Source organism: Chiloscyllium plagiosum, unplaced genomic scaffold (genome assembly GCF_037043375.1).
Source record: "Chiloscyllium plagiosum isolate Xiang-an unplaced genomic scaffold, Cpla_swu_hap1 HiC_scaffold_37, whole genome shotgun sequence".
NCBI classification, from domain to species: Eukaryota; Metazoa; Chordata; class Chondrichthyes; order Orectolobiformes; family Hemiscylliidae; genus Chiloscyllium; species Chiloscyllium plagiosum.
This window is the reverse complement of record NW_028270175.1, coordinates 5777090-5791545: the sequence shown is the minus strand read 5'-3', so window position 1 is coordinate 5791545 and position 14456 is coordinate 5777090. Positions and strand designations below refer to the sequence as shown.

Here is a 14456-nt window from a genome sequence, read left to right as displayed (position 1 = left end):
AGGCTGTTGTGTGGATGTTATAGCACAAAATAAGCTCATTCATGGTCTATGTAACATTTTTCTTAATCTTCTTCATTCCATCCTGTCAGGCCCAGCAGATCCACCTTTTCCCTTTGGTCTTGACATCAACTTCTTTACTATTCCATTGTTTCTTCTTTGCCACAAAACTCATTAATATTTGGTCCACCATTTTTCTGTTTTACAGAACATTTGACTTGCTTTCCTACACTCATTTATCATTTGTGTCCTTGATGCCATCGCCCTGGACCCTAGTGAGTGGTTTACTTGAATTGACCTTGTTTCTTCTTTTCCAAAAAAAATGTCAAGCCTAAGTTACTTTTAGCTTTCTGATAACCTGCTCTATATCAATACTTTTAATCAACCTGTTCCGACATGTTACAACACTTTCTGGGGCAAGTGGGATTTAAATCTTGGGTCGTCTTTATTGGAAACACAGCCTGGTGGGTGTGTCAGCTTTGAGTTAAGTCTCATTTCTGATCAGGCAGTCATGTGATCATGTATCAAACCAGAGATTTGAGTACATCAGTTAGCACAGATGCAGTACTTGGGAGAGTGCTGCACTGTTGAAGGTGCCATCTTTTGAAGAGGATATTTAACCGAGGCCTTTTTTTTTTTAAGATTACTTAGTGTGGAAACAGGCCATTCAGCCCAAGTCCACTCCGACTCGCCGAAGCGCAACCCACCCAGACCCATTCCCCTACATTTATCCCTTCATCTAACAGTACGGGCAATTTAGCATGGCCAATTTTCACCTAACCTGCACATTTTTTTTTGGACTGTGGGAGGAAACCGGAGCACCTAGAGTAAACCCACGCAGACATGAGGAGAATGTGCAAACTCCACACAGCCAGTCGCCTGAGGTGGGAATTGAACCCGGGTCTCTGGCGCTGAGGCAGCAGTGCTAACCACTGTACCACCCAACTGTGCCACCTTGTAACTGTAAAGGAGACCCTCACATTGTTCAGCGTTGTGCCAACACCCTGACCAATGTTTATCCCTCTAGAAATATCAATATCATTGCCTTACCACTATTGCAATCTTGTGTGGAGATTGTGTTTCTTATATTCTGGCAGTAACAATGTTTTAACATTTTTTTTTCCAATATGCTTGTATAGGATTTGGGCATCAATGGCAAGACCAATATTTGATGCCTATTCCCAGTTTCCCTTGAAACCAATTGGCTTTCTAGGATATTTTAGAGGTCAATTAAGAGTCTACCACATTGTTGCAGATCTGCTGTTGTCTGGAGGCTAGATCAGGTAAGGTCAATAAGTTTCCTTCCTAAAGAACAGTAGTGAACAAGATGGGGTTTTAGGACAATCAAAGATGTAACATGGTCACCATTAAACTAAGTTTTAATTCCAGATTTTAAATTCACCATCTGCCCTGGTGAGATTTGAACACTTGTTTCCGGCGCATTAATCTGGGCATCTGGATTATTAGGCCAGTGACATCACATCCTTAATTGATTTTAAAGCCTATTGAGGTGTCTTAGGATCATGAAGATGTTTCTTTCTTCAACATTGTCCTCCCAACAAATTTTTGTTCATGGGCAAATGGTAGACCAGACTGGGAATAGAATGGTGTGACTATATGTGTGTCACATGTGGAATTGTGTTTGAAAGAGCTAACATTTGATAATATCAAATCTAAAGGATACAGCAAGTGTGTGAATTGCTTGAAAGGGAATTGAAAGCTAAGCTTTGAACTTGCAGCAATTGCAGTACCTTTAGGCCCCAAAAAAGGCCTTTTGATATTAATGGTGTTAAATGTGAGCAGAAAAGACCTGGAATTGTAGCAGGAATGCATAGTCAATTGGGTTAGATGACCCTACCAGCCGGTACCCTTGTCATTCTTCTGACAAGGGTAATCTACAAATAGGAAATGGACTGTTCAGACTAGGGGACTTCATACACAGCTCCTGGGCATCTGCTGCAATGGTAAAAGAAGGTACCATCAAGGCCTTTTCAATTAGTCTTAAATTACTGAATGGTGTTGCCTTAAAGGCAGCCCCAGTATCCATGTGAATTTTCAGTAAGTGGTGAGTAATCTGATAATCGTTATTCCCTTATTAAAATTGAGCTTCCATGTATTTGCCTACACATAGATACTTAAAGTATGTAAGTTAGCTCGCTGAGCTTGAAGGATTGTTTTCAGATGTTTTGTCACCATACTTATCATCAACCTGAGCTACAAATCTTGTCAAAAATTGCTAACATTGATACCTTTTTGGCCCAACATGCCCACTCATTGGGGAATGTCAGTTTGAGGTGGTGGCAGAGAAAATCAAAAGTTTATTGTCTTTACACAGTTGGACCCTGATTAGAGCTGCCTTCAGTCAGTATACTTGCATATATAAACACCTCACACATGACTATCTTATTGTTTTATGGGATGTGGACTAGGCCAACCTTTGTTGCCCATCCCTAATTGTCCTTGAACTGAATGGATTGCTTCACTTCAGTCACTTCAGAGGGTAGGTAAGAGTAAATCACATTGCTGTGAGTCAGGAGTCACATGGATTACTAGCTCATTGACATTGCCTCTATGCCAAAGTCTCCCACAATATGGACACATTTCTGTCACCATTAATAAAGAACAAAGGAAGTTTACAGCCCAGAAGCAGGCCCTTCAGTCCTCCAAGTCTGAGCCGATCAAAATGTAATATCTAAACCTGTCGGTCAAGTCCTAAGTATCTGTATCCCTCTACTCCCCACCTACTCATGCATTCATTTAGACACATCTTAAATTAATGTACCATGCCTGCCTCTACCACCTCTGCTGGAAACGCGTTCCAAACGGCCACCACTCTCTGTGTGAAGTACTTGCTGCGTGTATCCCCCTTAAACTTTGCACCTCTCTCATCTTGAAAGCGTGACCTCTCGTTATTGAATCCTTCACCCTGGGAAAAAGTTTGTCTCTATTCGCACTGTCTATACCCTTCATGATTTTGTAAACCTCAATCAGGTCCCCCCTCAATCTCCTTTTTTTTCTAATGAAATAGACCTAACCTACTCAACTTTTTCTTCATAGCTAGCACCTTCCATACCAGGCAACACCCTCGTCAACCTTCTCTACACCCTCTCCAAAGCGTCGACATCCTTTTGGTAATGTGGTGACCAGAACTGTACACAGTATTCTAAATGCAGCCTAATCTCTAGGCTCAGTTCATTATATTAACAATAAAAAGAATCTAGGACAAATAAGTAGCTGAAACAAAGGAAGTGAGGGTCTGGTTTGGATAATGTCTGGATATAGAGGTGTGAGAAGTCTTAAATATATAAATAATCCAAAGTACATTTTTCACTCTCATTGCTCCAACTAGCTAAAGTCATAAAAAAATTAGAAATTTTTACAATTTGACTTTCATTTCTGTTACAGGAGAACTGAAATATTATCTCTGAATCTTTTAACATTCGAAGATCTGCATATTGCACAATAGCTTGTCTCTTCTGAGTTTGATTTTGCTGCCAACCAAGTTTCTGGAGCCAGGTTAAAACTGAATATAGAAACATAGAATATAGGAGCAGGAGTAGGCCATTTAGCCCTTCAGTATGATCATGGCAGAACCTGCGTAGCAAGTATAGTGGGCAAACTATTTCAGTATTGAGTGGTTTCCTTTCAATTTTTGTATCGCTGAGGAACTTGAGCAAATGATGGCAATTTTGGTGAGTCAGCAAGCGACAGGTTGTCAAATGGTTGTTTTCTGTGCTGTTTGATGACCAGGTTAACAAATACTGGGGGATTAGTAACTGGTATGCCAGTAGCAATTAGGTGAAATTGTGTGTGGCTTCAGAAAGATTACAGTGTAGGAGGAAGAGAAAGCTAAAGGAAGTAAGGCTTTCTTGCGAAAGAAATTATTTGAATAAATGTATGTGACAAATCGAACTGTAAAGAGACAAGCAAAAAGAATATGTACGGTTACTTACTTGGAGTTTAGAGGGAAGAAATGCGACAGTTGCAGTGACAATTGTAATATTAAAATGTCCACAAGAAGGGTCAATATTGAGAAACAGGATTGAGCGCAATGGTTCAGAAATGGATGGATAACCATAAAACCATGGTTTTTCTTGCACTGTGTCTCGTTGTGTGAGAGAAAAATAAAGAATCTTTCTCAGAAATAGAGAACGCTTTTCAGTCTTGGATAAATAGGTGTATGGAGAGTTGAGCTGTTGAGAGAAATAGCTTCTTAGAGTTTGTATTAATATTGGATAAGATTTAGGAACTCAAGTTAAGATCAGGGTGAATCTACAGAGAACGATGTGGATCCATCTAAAAGAAGATAGTTGCCTGTTGAACTTGCTAGAACTCTAATGAAACTTCAGCAAAAACTTTTATGGATCTAAATGAAACAGGTCAAGAGCAGCATGTGTCTAGAGATCAGTGAGTTAAAAACAGAGGATCAGTTTTAGCACACGAATTGTGTGGAAGCTGGATAGCCATGATATCATGCATCTATGTAATGTTAGCAGTATTTAGAAGTACCAGATCCTATCAAAAGGTTTGGAGATGGCTATGACAATGGCAAATGAACCATAATTCAAGAAAGCAGTTCTGGAGGTGTGGAAACAATCAAAATGATAAATCATTGGAATAGCTATGCCAATTAAAACTAAAGTGGCATTTGCAGACTGGGCAAATCTATGGTTTCTACATCACTTTCATAATGGTCAATATTTAATTTACTTTAAGCTGTGCAAAGCAGAAAAGACATGGTCAGTGATCAACCAATTATCTGATAGTATGTGGATGTTTTATTCCAAAATGTAGCTGCAAGAGAATTCTTAAATAGTTTTATGTCAAGGGAGATGATCTCCACTTTTGGTTATTAAAATAAAGATATTTGCTAGTTGAAGTACTGAAAGAAGGAAATAAATACAGCCATATATGTTATCTGCTGCTCTTGATGCATACCCAGGTTTCATCAATCTTACTATTCACATTAACTAACATTTGCCTATCAATATTTGAAGTACAGTTTGCACTGTCTGAAATAACACCAAAGCTTATGGCTTTCATTACTTGCAATGTTGTAAGTGAACTGTTTGATATCTGCACTCTACTGCCATTGTTCAGAGCATTCTTGGGTTTTCTAGTATGAATGGGACTTCCTTCTTTCTTCCATTTGGACGTTGTTGACAGTGATCTGGAGACTTCACCATTGATTGTAACAAGCTGAACTACAAAATCAACGTGTCCACATTGACTTAGAAACAACCTTGTTGAGTTTCTGACTTTTTTTTTTGTTCGTGTGATGGCAAGCCAGATTTTACAATCACTCTCCAGACATTAAAATCAAAGTTGACGCTCTGAGGTGTTATCTTTTGAATGTTGCCACTGTTTTAACCACTGCTAATCACTTAAGGTGGTTATGCCAGTTACCAAGCAATTCATACCTTATTCTCACCCACAATGCTAAAACTGCAACTGTAGATTTTAGTGTTACAACTGTACTTTGGGATGACTGTCTTGCCTGACTGTTCAGGCATGACACATAGTGAGTATGGGACAAATGGAGAGTGAAGTGGTTTTGATTTTATGGGGATGTTGATTGATCCTGACGCTGCCTCAGATGTTTGGGCATTGTTCCATATAGCTAATTCTACCCGAATGTATTGATCATATCACAATAAAACTGAGTAGAAAAAATAAAACAAGTTTTCAGTCTATGCCTGTTGTATTCATTTCTGTCCAGTTTGACTACTCATTGGAGTTTAGAAAAGTGAGAGGTCATCTCATTGAAACATGTAGGATTCTTAAAGGGCTTGACTGGGTCAATGCTGGGAGGATGTTTCCCCTCATGAGAGAGTCTAGGACCAGAGGACACAGTCTCAGAATAAAAGACTGAGTTGAGAAAGAATTTCTTCTGAGTGTTGAGTGTTTGGAGCTCCTTTGCCCCAGAGAGCTGTGAAGGCAGAGTCCTTGTGTATATTTAAGGCTGAGAGAGAGATATTTGTGATCAGTCAGGGAATCGAGGGTTATGGGGAAAGGGCAGGAAAGTGGACATTAGTGTTTGATCAGCCATGATCCAATTGAATGGCGGAGCAGACCCCAGGGACCAAATGGCTTACTCCTGTTGCTATTTCTTTTGGTCTAACTTGTGCTAGGAAAGTAAAGTATTGGAAAAGTTGGGAAAGGATGTTGGAGTATATTTAGTTGTAGTGATCTAAACTTTTTTTGTGTGTGGTTAGATTTCTTTTTCTTCACAACTGTGGTGGTAGTGAAATAATCTCGAAGTCCCGATCTTTAATTATTCCACCACACAGCCCGAATTGAGACAGCACCTTTTGTTGTAATGGATGGTCCATGATACCTCCCTCATAGCAGAATGGAAAAGGATAGTAAAGGTCAGGGTAGAGACAAACAAAGTCCCAATCAAAAAGATGGATGTTGATTAGGTTTGTAAGGTCTGAGGGGATAGGGGAGGAAATTTGGGAGAGTAGGATCCAGATACCAACCATAATTGAGTGAAAGGAGGAGGTTTAGAAGAGGTAGAGGGAAGGAGTAGTGTTTGGGGCTGGGAATTGGATTAGAGGAGGATCTCATTACAGTTTTGTGATCAAAGGCATAATGATAGATTCTTGCTCATTGGAAACTTTCCGAATTTTTATGGAAGGTTTATTTGTCTGAATTCATTGAGTGCGAAAATATATAAAGGGAAATGATTTATACCTGATTTTCTGTCAATAGTTTATCCCCCTCCTATTTTCAAACTCCAATCAGATAATCCATCGGGAAGATATATTAAGTAGAACTCCTCCATAATGATCTCTTGATGTTCTCTCCTGCAATCAGTGAGTAGTATTTTGCTGATTCACTGGTCACATCCTTTTAGTCACGTAAGTACAAGTTTGTGATGTCAATATTCAATTCCACACACAATCTTCATCCCGAATATAGCTGTGTTCAGCTGAATTGTTTTAAAGGCTAAAATGTGACCAGGGACAATTGAAAGATATTGATGAGGGATGAGGAGGAATAGATGAACATACATGATAGCAAACCGCAATTCTATTTTCATTTTACTGTATAAATGTATTATTTACTCCTGTTCTAAATCAACCTAATGATAATATTTAATTAATGTTCTTCACTTTAAATCAATAAAAATAAAGTATTATAGGAAGAAGGATAGCTGAGCTTTTAGTTTATAATTTTTGTGTGTTTAGAATCCATACTTCTAGATATGTACAAATGTTATCGAGATGTTGGAGTTGAGTATGTAAAATAAAACTCACTATCAGTGGATATCACTCAATTTATATGCATATAAAGATGCATTTCATTAAATAGTTCACTGATGCATTCTTTGTCAGGACCTGTTTTCAGAGAGGAGAATTTTGGCTGTCCCACAGTGTTGGCAAAAACTGAAACTTGAACAAGCCTGGGAGGAAAAATCCCAGAGCACTTTGAGAAACATGGATACATCTCTGGTTTTCGAGCAGTGATGTTGGGGAACTGTCCCAATTGGTTCCAGTTCCTTGTTGCAGTCAAAAAAAGATTTTCAGTTTGTTTATTTTTGAAGTAGTCTGCTTTCTGAATAACCTGTGTGCAGACTGATCTGTTTAATAAATGTGATCTGTGATCATTTGGAGAGCACCTTGGCTGCTTTACAAATGCCACAGCAAAGCCCACAATTAATGATGCAGCCTAATATTCCACTGCAGCACTTGCTGGAGTGAATCCTAACGCAGTCTTTTGCCATATGTATTTACTGCCTGCTCCCTGTCACAAACACTTCCTGACCTGGGATTTGCTAACTGAAGCTGTTGACTATTGAACTTGTTCCTGTTGTTGCTTTTGCCTAATGGGGCAAAGTTTTAAACTGGAAGAAATATTTACAGCCAAATTCCCCTGGGTTTTTCTGCTTCGTTACCTCTGAACAAGCCAACTCTACTTGAATTGTGATCTAAATGAATACGGCTGTGTGATTTGGCAATTGGCTCAGTAATTGTAACTGTGTGTGTAGTTTATGGATAGATTTTCTTGAAGAGCTGGCAGCATAACCATCATTTAATAATTCATGGGTGTAGACCTACTCCAAGATCTAAGTGCATAATCAGTGCAGTACTGGGAGAGTGTTGTATTGTTGGAGGTCTTTCCTATTGTTTGTTATGGTCCTTTAATAGTGCGTCCACATTGCCTTTCTCATGTGAAACTTAGCACCAAATTACCTGCTCTTGTTCAGAATAGCTGCATTTTTACCAGCAGGATTGTGAATGAAATTGAACAACCATGGAACTGACAACAAATAGTCATCATCTAAAGCTTTGATAGAGGAAAGGTCATTGGTGAAGATGATTGGGCTGAAGACATTTCTGACTATCTCTTGCAATGATGTCCTGAGATGTCTCCAACAATCATAACCTCTCACAGTGCAACTTTAAAGGACATTGGAAACATTGGGTTGCTGCAATGCTGAGAGAACATTGATCAGAATCGTTTTTCCTTTACCTCAGCTGTGTCTGCAGCAACTAGATGAAATTCCCTTTTGACTCTCATTTTCTTAGGGCGCTTTGATGCTCTACCTGTTTGGATATGGTCTTGAGGTAACTTTTTTTTTTATTAATTCCAGCTTTATTTGAATTCAATGGATGTAAACTCCCCAGATTTTGCGTTGGGATTTGAACTGCTCTGTCACTGGGTTACAAATCCAGTAATGCTACTACTGCGCTATCACACCCTTACAGTGTCTAATGTTTATTAGTGACCTTTTGCAACTTCTCTTTCCATTCGTTGAAAAATGTGACCAGAGCTCAAGTCGATTTTTAAGAACAACATTTCCGGACATATTTTCAACATTTGAATATTTAGGATAAAATCCCTTTATTTCCCATCATGCCACACTAATTCATTAATCAAACCAGTGAAAATAGATGGTTAATTCTCACAAGTAGAACATCAGTTTTTATGAAAAACCTAGACAATTCGATGCTCGTTGTGATAAGGATGTGAAAGATAGAACTGTTAAACTTTAAGACTGAAGATTGGTAAAATGCAACATCTCACTATTCCTTCAATACAGACATGTTTGTATTAAGTAGTGACATCTAGTGGTAGAAGGTAAGTTCTATGACATGTTCCTTGTAGTAGAACAAGTGCTTATGCCCGAAACGTCAATTCTCCTGTTCCCTGGATGCTGCCTGACCTGCTGCGCTTTTCCAGCAACACATTTCCAGCGTAGAACAAGTCCAACCAAGTCTGTTTTAATAATTCAGTTTTATTTTTCTGTTATTCTAATTTAATGTAAATTAAGCTTAATGAAATGCCTCTGATAGACGGTGGTAATATCCACTTTAAGAATAAACTCTTTGTATGCAGTTGCTCTCTATCCTTTTGTTCCAATTGTTTTGATATTTGAATAGTTTTAATTAAATTGTGTGCTGATGATTGGGAAATGACTGGCAGAATTCCTGAATCCATGATGTGTGTCTTTCTGCCTGCGTTTCACACCAGTTTTCTGGTGAAACTGAACTCGGAAGGAACTAAGTCAGGATAACTCTGCCAAATCTTTTCTCCTGGCAGGATATTGAGGCTAAAGAGTGAGCTATATTGTTTTCCACTGTTCCAACAATGAGCTACAGCTATGCGGGAAGAAACCATTTGAACATAAAATAGACTCATAAACAGTAACTTCATCAGAATCACTTTCTTTCAAGGGGGTACAGAGTAATGTGCTGTTTCTCAGGAGGGTATTAATTCCAAGTTGGATAAGAATTGATCTGACGAGTGCTCCAGTGTAAATCTAATGGGCCAGCCACCGACTCTCCTGTTCAATGTTCTCCTGGGAGTAGAAGATTTAAACTGGGATGAGAAGTGGTTAACAAGGAAAAAGCACATTTCACTGATAAATGTTTGTATCTTGACTCTCAAGATACATTTGTCTTGTGAAAAGGTGTATGATATGGTATCATTTGGAAATTTGGATTCTGAAAAGAGAAGTAATATAGATTTTGGTTTCGGTTCTGTGACTGTAATAGGTTTTTTTGAGGTCAGCAAGTCTTTTGGCACACTGTAAATATGTAATTTCCAAGAAAACCCATGATGTCAGTTACATTTTTAGCCATATCAGTGGTATTAATTGACAAAGTATTTACAATTTGGAACTTTTATGATATACAGATGAGTTTTGACACCATCCCAGCAATAGTACTGAAAATGCATGCTATAGAACATGTGCCCTAGAATAGTACTGAAAATGTGTGCTTTAGAACATGTGCCTCCTACCTCCCTGCCCAAACCCACCCACCTCTAACACCTACCCCCACACCCAAGCTGTTCCAGTTCAGCCACAATACTGACATTAGCCCAACAAAGTGGAATATTGCCAACGTATGCCCTGTACACACAAATCCAACCCGACCAATTACCAGCCCATCAGTCTACTCTTGATCATCAGTAAAGTGATGGAAGGTGTCATCAACAGTGCCAACAAGCAGCACCTGCTCAGCAATAACCTGCTCAGTGACGCCCAGTTTGGATTCCACCAGGGCCAGACAGCTCCTGACCTCATTACAGCCTTGGTTCAAACATGGACAAAAGAGCTGAATTCCAGAGGCGAGGGGAGAGTGACAGCTCTTGACATCGAGGCTGCTTTTGAGCATGAGTGTGGCATTAAGGAGCTAATGGGAATTGGGAGAAAGCTCTCCACAGGTTGGAGTCATACCTGACACATAGGAACATGGTTGTAGTTGTTGGACGTCTGTCACCTCAGCTCCAGGACATCTCTGCAGTAGTTCCTCAGGGTAGTGTCCTGGATTCAACCACTTTTAGCTTCTTCATCAATGACCTTCTCTCCATAAGGTCAGATGTGTGCAATCATCCATGAATATCCCCAAAGTTCAGCGCCATTTGCAATTACTCAGGTTCAAGAAGGCAGCTCACCATGTCCTTCACAAGGGCAACTGGGGTGGACAACAAATATTAGTCTACCCAGTGACACTCACATCTTATAAAAACAAAACAGAACAGAGATCACTAGTTTTTTGAGTTCGATTCATAATCCAAGTTTAGTTCCGAAGAACAGTTTCTCTCCTGAGCAAGGGTTTACTTTGGCAAGTTTCAAAGTTGTGAAAATTTGTGCAAAAAGCTTTAAAGCTGTTGAAACTGAGAAGAGGTTTAGACTATCATGGTTAGAAAGAAGTCTCTTGGCCTCTAAAACTGGAAAGAATTGATTAGGTAAGAAATTACAGCTAAAGTAGCAGTGAACTATCCTAGGATTGAATATTGGACAGGATGTTTTTGGGGGAAAAGGCCTGAAGAGTTCTTTTTGCTGATGATGACGGGATCTTGCCCTGTTTTTTTGCTTTCTGTAATAACCTTGTGTCTTTTTGTTAAAGAACATTGGCATCCTCATGTATGTTTCAGTGGCTATTGCCATGGTAACCAATTCACAAAATTAATTTGTGATCTACCTGGGATCTGACTTGTCTGTTGTTACCATCAACTGGGATCAAAACAGTATCATTTTTCAACGCAATTTGATTTACTTTCCCTAGTTATTTGTTTAATCCCAACAATAATGTGACAGACGTGTTGGCTGTTGATGGAGGGTGACTATTGGCTAGGACACTGGGAATAAATCCCCTAGCTCCTCTTCAATATTGTGGCATAGGATCTTTCTCCTCCACCTGGGAGAGTAGGTGAAGCTGAGGTTTAACATATCACCTGTAAGGTAGTGCACCTGTCGCTGTAGCACTCCCTCAGGACTGCACTGGAGAGTGGGCTTTCATCTTCCTGCTCAATCTATGGAGAGGGAATAGAATCCATAATCTCAAACTCAGGCAGGTATGCTGTCCAGTGAGTCACAGGGATCTAGTCAGAGAGATCTCCAGCATGCCATATCCTCACTGGTCAAAAACACCCACCTAAATATTCTAATCCCATTTCCCAGCACTTAACCCATAGCCTTGGCATTGCAAGTGCACATCTAAATCCTCCTGTAGTGATTGGAATGAGGTTAGACGGTGGACCTCATTCAGAATGGGATCCCTGATTAGGTTGTTAACCTGGGCCAATCAGGGAGCCCCAGCTGACAGATATAGATAGGGGTCTGGGAGAGTCTCCTCACTCTAGGGATATGCTCTGACCTAGCTGGTCAGAATCCGTGTACTTGGTAATGGGGTAGCAACCTCTATGCAGTTATTTTAACTTCTTAAATGTTATGAAGATTTCTGTCTCTACCACCCTTACAGGTGAAAACATTTTTCCCCACATCTCCTCTAAACATTCCCTTTACCTTAAATCTATGCCCTCAATCATTTATCCTTCCACCAAGGGGAAAAATGTCTTCTGATCTATGCCTGTCATAGTTTTGTACATCTCAATCACGTTGCCCCTCAGGCTCCTCTGCTCCCAGTCTTTCCAATCTGTGTTCATAACTGACCTAATGGGATGGCCACGTATGAAATTCCAGGCGCCTAACTGGGATTATTCCTGAACTCTGGAATTTTAGTGAAACATCAGGCTGCGATTGCCAACTACGGGTTAACAAAAAAAAGCAATTCTATTCTAAGACCTCTGGATGAGGAAGCCCAGGTTCAAGTCCCACCTGCTCCAGAGGTGAGTAATCACTTCTCGGAAAAGGCTGATTAGAAAATATCTTTTTAAAAAATGTACGACATCATTTATTGGCACTAACTCAAAACATTTCACTGCCAAGGCCTTCCCTTACGAATGAATTTTGAAAAATGAAAACTATTCTTTGGCTTATGCACATTTGTAGATCTACTGTGTAAATTATTTAGTGTTTAATATTTAGAAGAAATCGTTTGGACAGAAGTTTATACATAAATAATGTCAAAAGTTTAAAGGCCATCCAATGCTTACAGGATTTACTGTTGTTCTACTGAAATCAATGATCAGGTATCAATTGTATGAAGTGACTGGTCATGTTGTTTCTTGTATTTTTTGTTTAAGTAGTAAAATCCTTCAGATGAAGTGCTTTAATTGTCTGGGCCTCAATTGGAAAGTGTTGCAGAGCTGCCAGTCTCAAGGAAATTTTCGGAGTGACATTTACCATTAGTGAGAGTGACACAAATTACCCACAGATTCCAGCACAGGGAGCTGAGGTAATTTTGAAAACGTAAATGTCAATTTAGATCATGTCCCCAAACTAAAATGAGTGATTACCACTCCTAATATGTGCCACATGTGAGACCTTTGTGTGCTCATACTGAAGGAAGTCAGTTTTTAGAAATGTGCATTAGCAAGTAGGAACTTGTTCGTTTCAATTCTTTCTTTAGTTTTTGTAGGTCAACCAAAATAACAAAATGAAAAAATGTTGTGATTTTGCCACAAGCCTTCTGTGAAACTTTATTAACTTATCAAATTTGCTGAACATCGCTTCCAACCATAATTGGAAGTGCATTGTTTGTAGGCAGGTGAATGGTGTCAGGGAGTGTGGCCTGATGCTAGGAGACACCTGCAGGGTCTTGCTGCTCTTACACGTGTTTGATGTCCGTAGGTCAATCCAGCTTCAGTTTTTACACTAATTCCCAAATTGGTGTTTCCTGAAACATGATTTGGGGTGGGCAGGAATGTGCAAGGAGAAATGTGAACTTTCACTTTCCCCAGCGGAGCAAACCCAATCTTTGGCAAGCTTTGTCTTTCACATTTGCAAACTGCTGCAAAATAAATGGGATTCAGAGCAACTGGACCAGCCACAAATTCAGTGCTATCACATTGCTGTGATGTAGAAAGATGCCACTTTCTTTTCTTCTGTATTAATAATCACCAGGCACTCGATAGACTTGCTTTCTGTCATTGTGTTAAAGTCAAAGTGGCTTTAACAGGAAAGGGGTGCAGTACTGAGCTGTGTCTAAGTCTATATGGCATCAATGTAATCAGTCTGCTTTAAAGGAAGGATTTTGCAGCAGATTGGCCCTCACATTAATTTCTAGCTTCTGTTTCAGCTCAGTTCGCTGGACGGCTGGTTGGCCAGGCTGAGTGATGCCAACTTCATGGGTTCAATTCCCACACCAACTGAGGACTCCTCTTCTCAACCTCTTCGATTGCCTGAGGTATGGTGATCCTCACATTATATCATCACCATCCTCTCTAATGAGACAGCAGTCCAGTGGTCTGGTAAGACAGTGGCGACTTCAGTTTTAGATTACAGATTAGATTACTTACAGTGTGGAAACAGACCCTTTGGCTCAACAAGTCCACACCGACCCTCCGAACTGCAACTCACCCAGACCCATTCCCCTACATTTACCTCTTCACCTAACACTACGGGCAATTTAGCATGGCCAACTGAGCACCCGCAGGAAACCAACGCAGACACTGGGAGAATGTGCAAACTCCACACAGACAGTTGCCTGAGGTGGGAATTGAACCCGGATCTCTGGCGCTGTGAGGCAGAAGTGCTAACCACTGTGCCACCGTGCCGCCCACTGTTCTGTTTATTTCTTGCAGGACAATTTTTTTTATTA

The 14456-nt window shown here is 39.9% G+C and overlaps 1 protein-coding gene across 1 annotated transcript in view; it reads left to right on the top strand.

Moving 5' to 3' along the window:
• The window catches only part of pex14 (peroxisomal biogenesis factor 14), a 254740-nt gene extending 240674 nt beyond the window's left edge, over positions 1–14066 (top strand). The window contains exon 10 of the mRNA XM_087980263.1: positions 13935–14066. Within this exon, the coding sequence (XP_087836389.1) occupies positions 13935–14051 (117 nt within the window). The 3' untranslated portion in view covers positions 14052–14066. The remainder of the gene's footprint in view (positions 1–13934) is intronic.
• Positions 14067–14456: the final 390 nt, after the last annotated feature.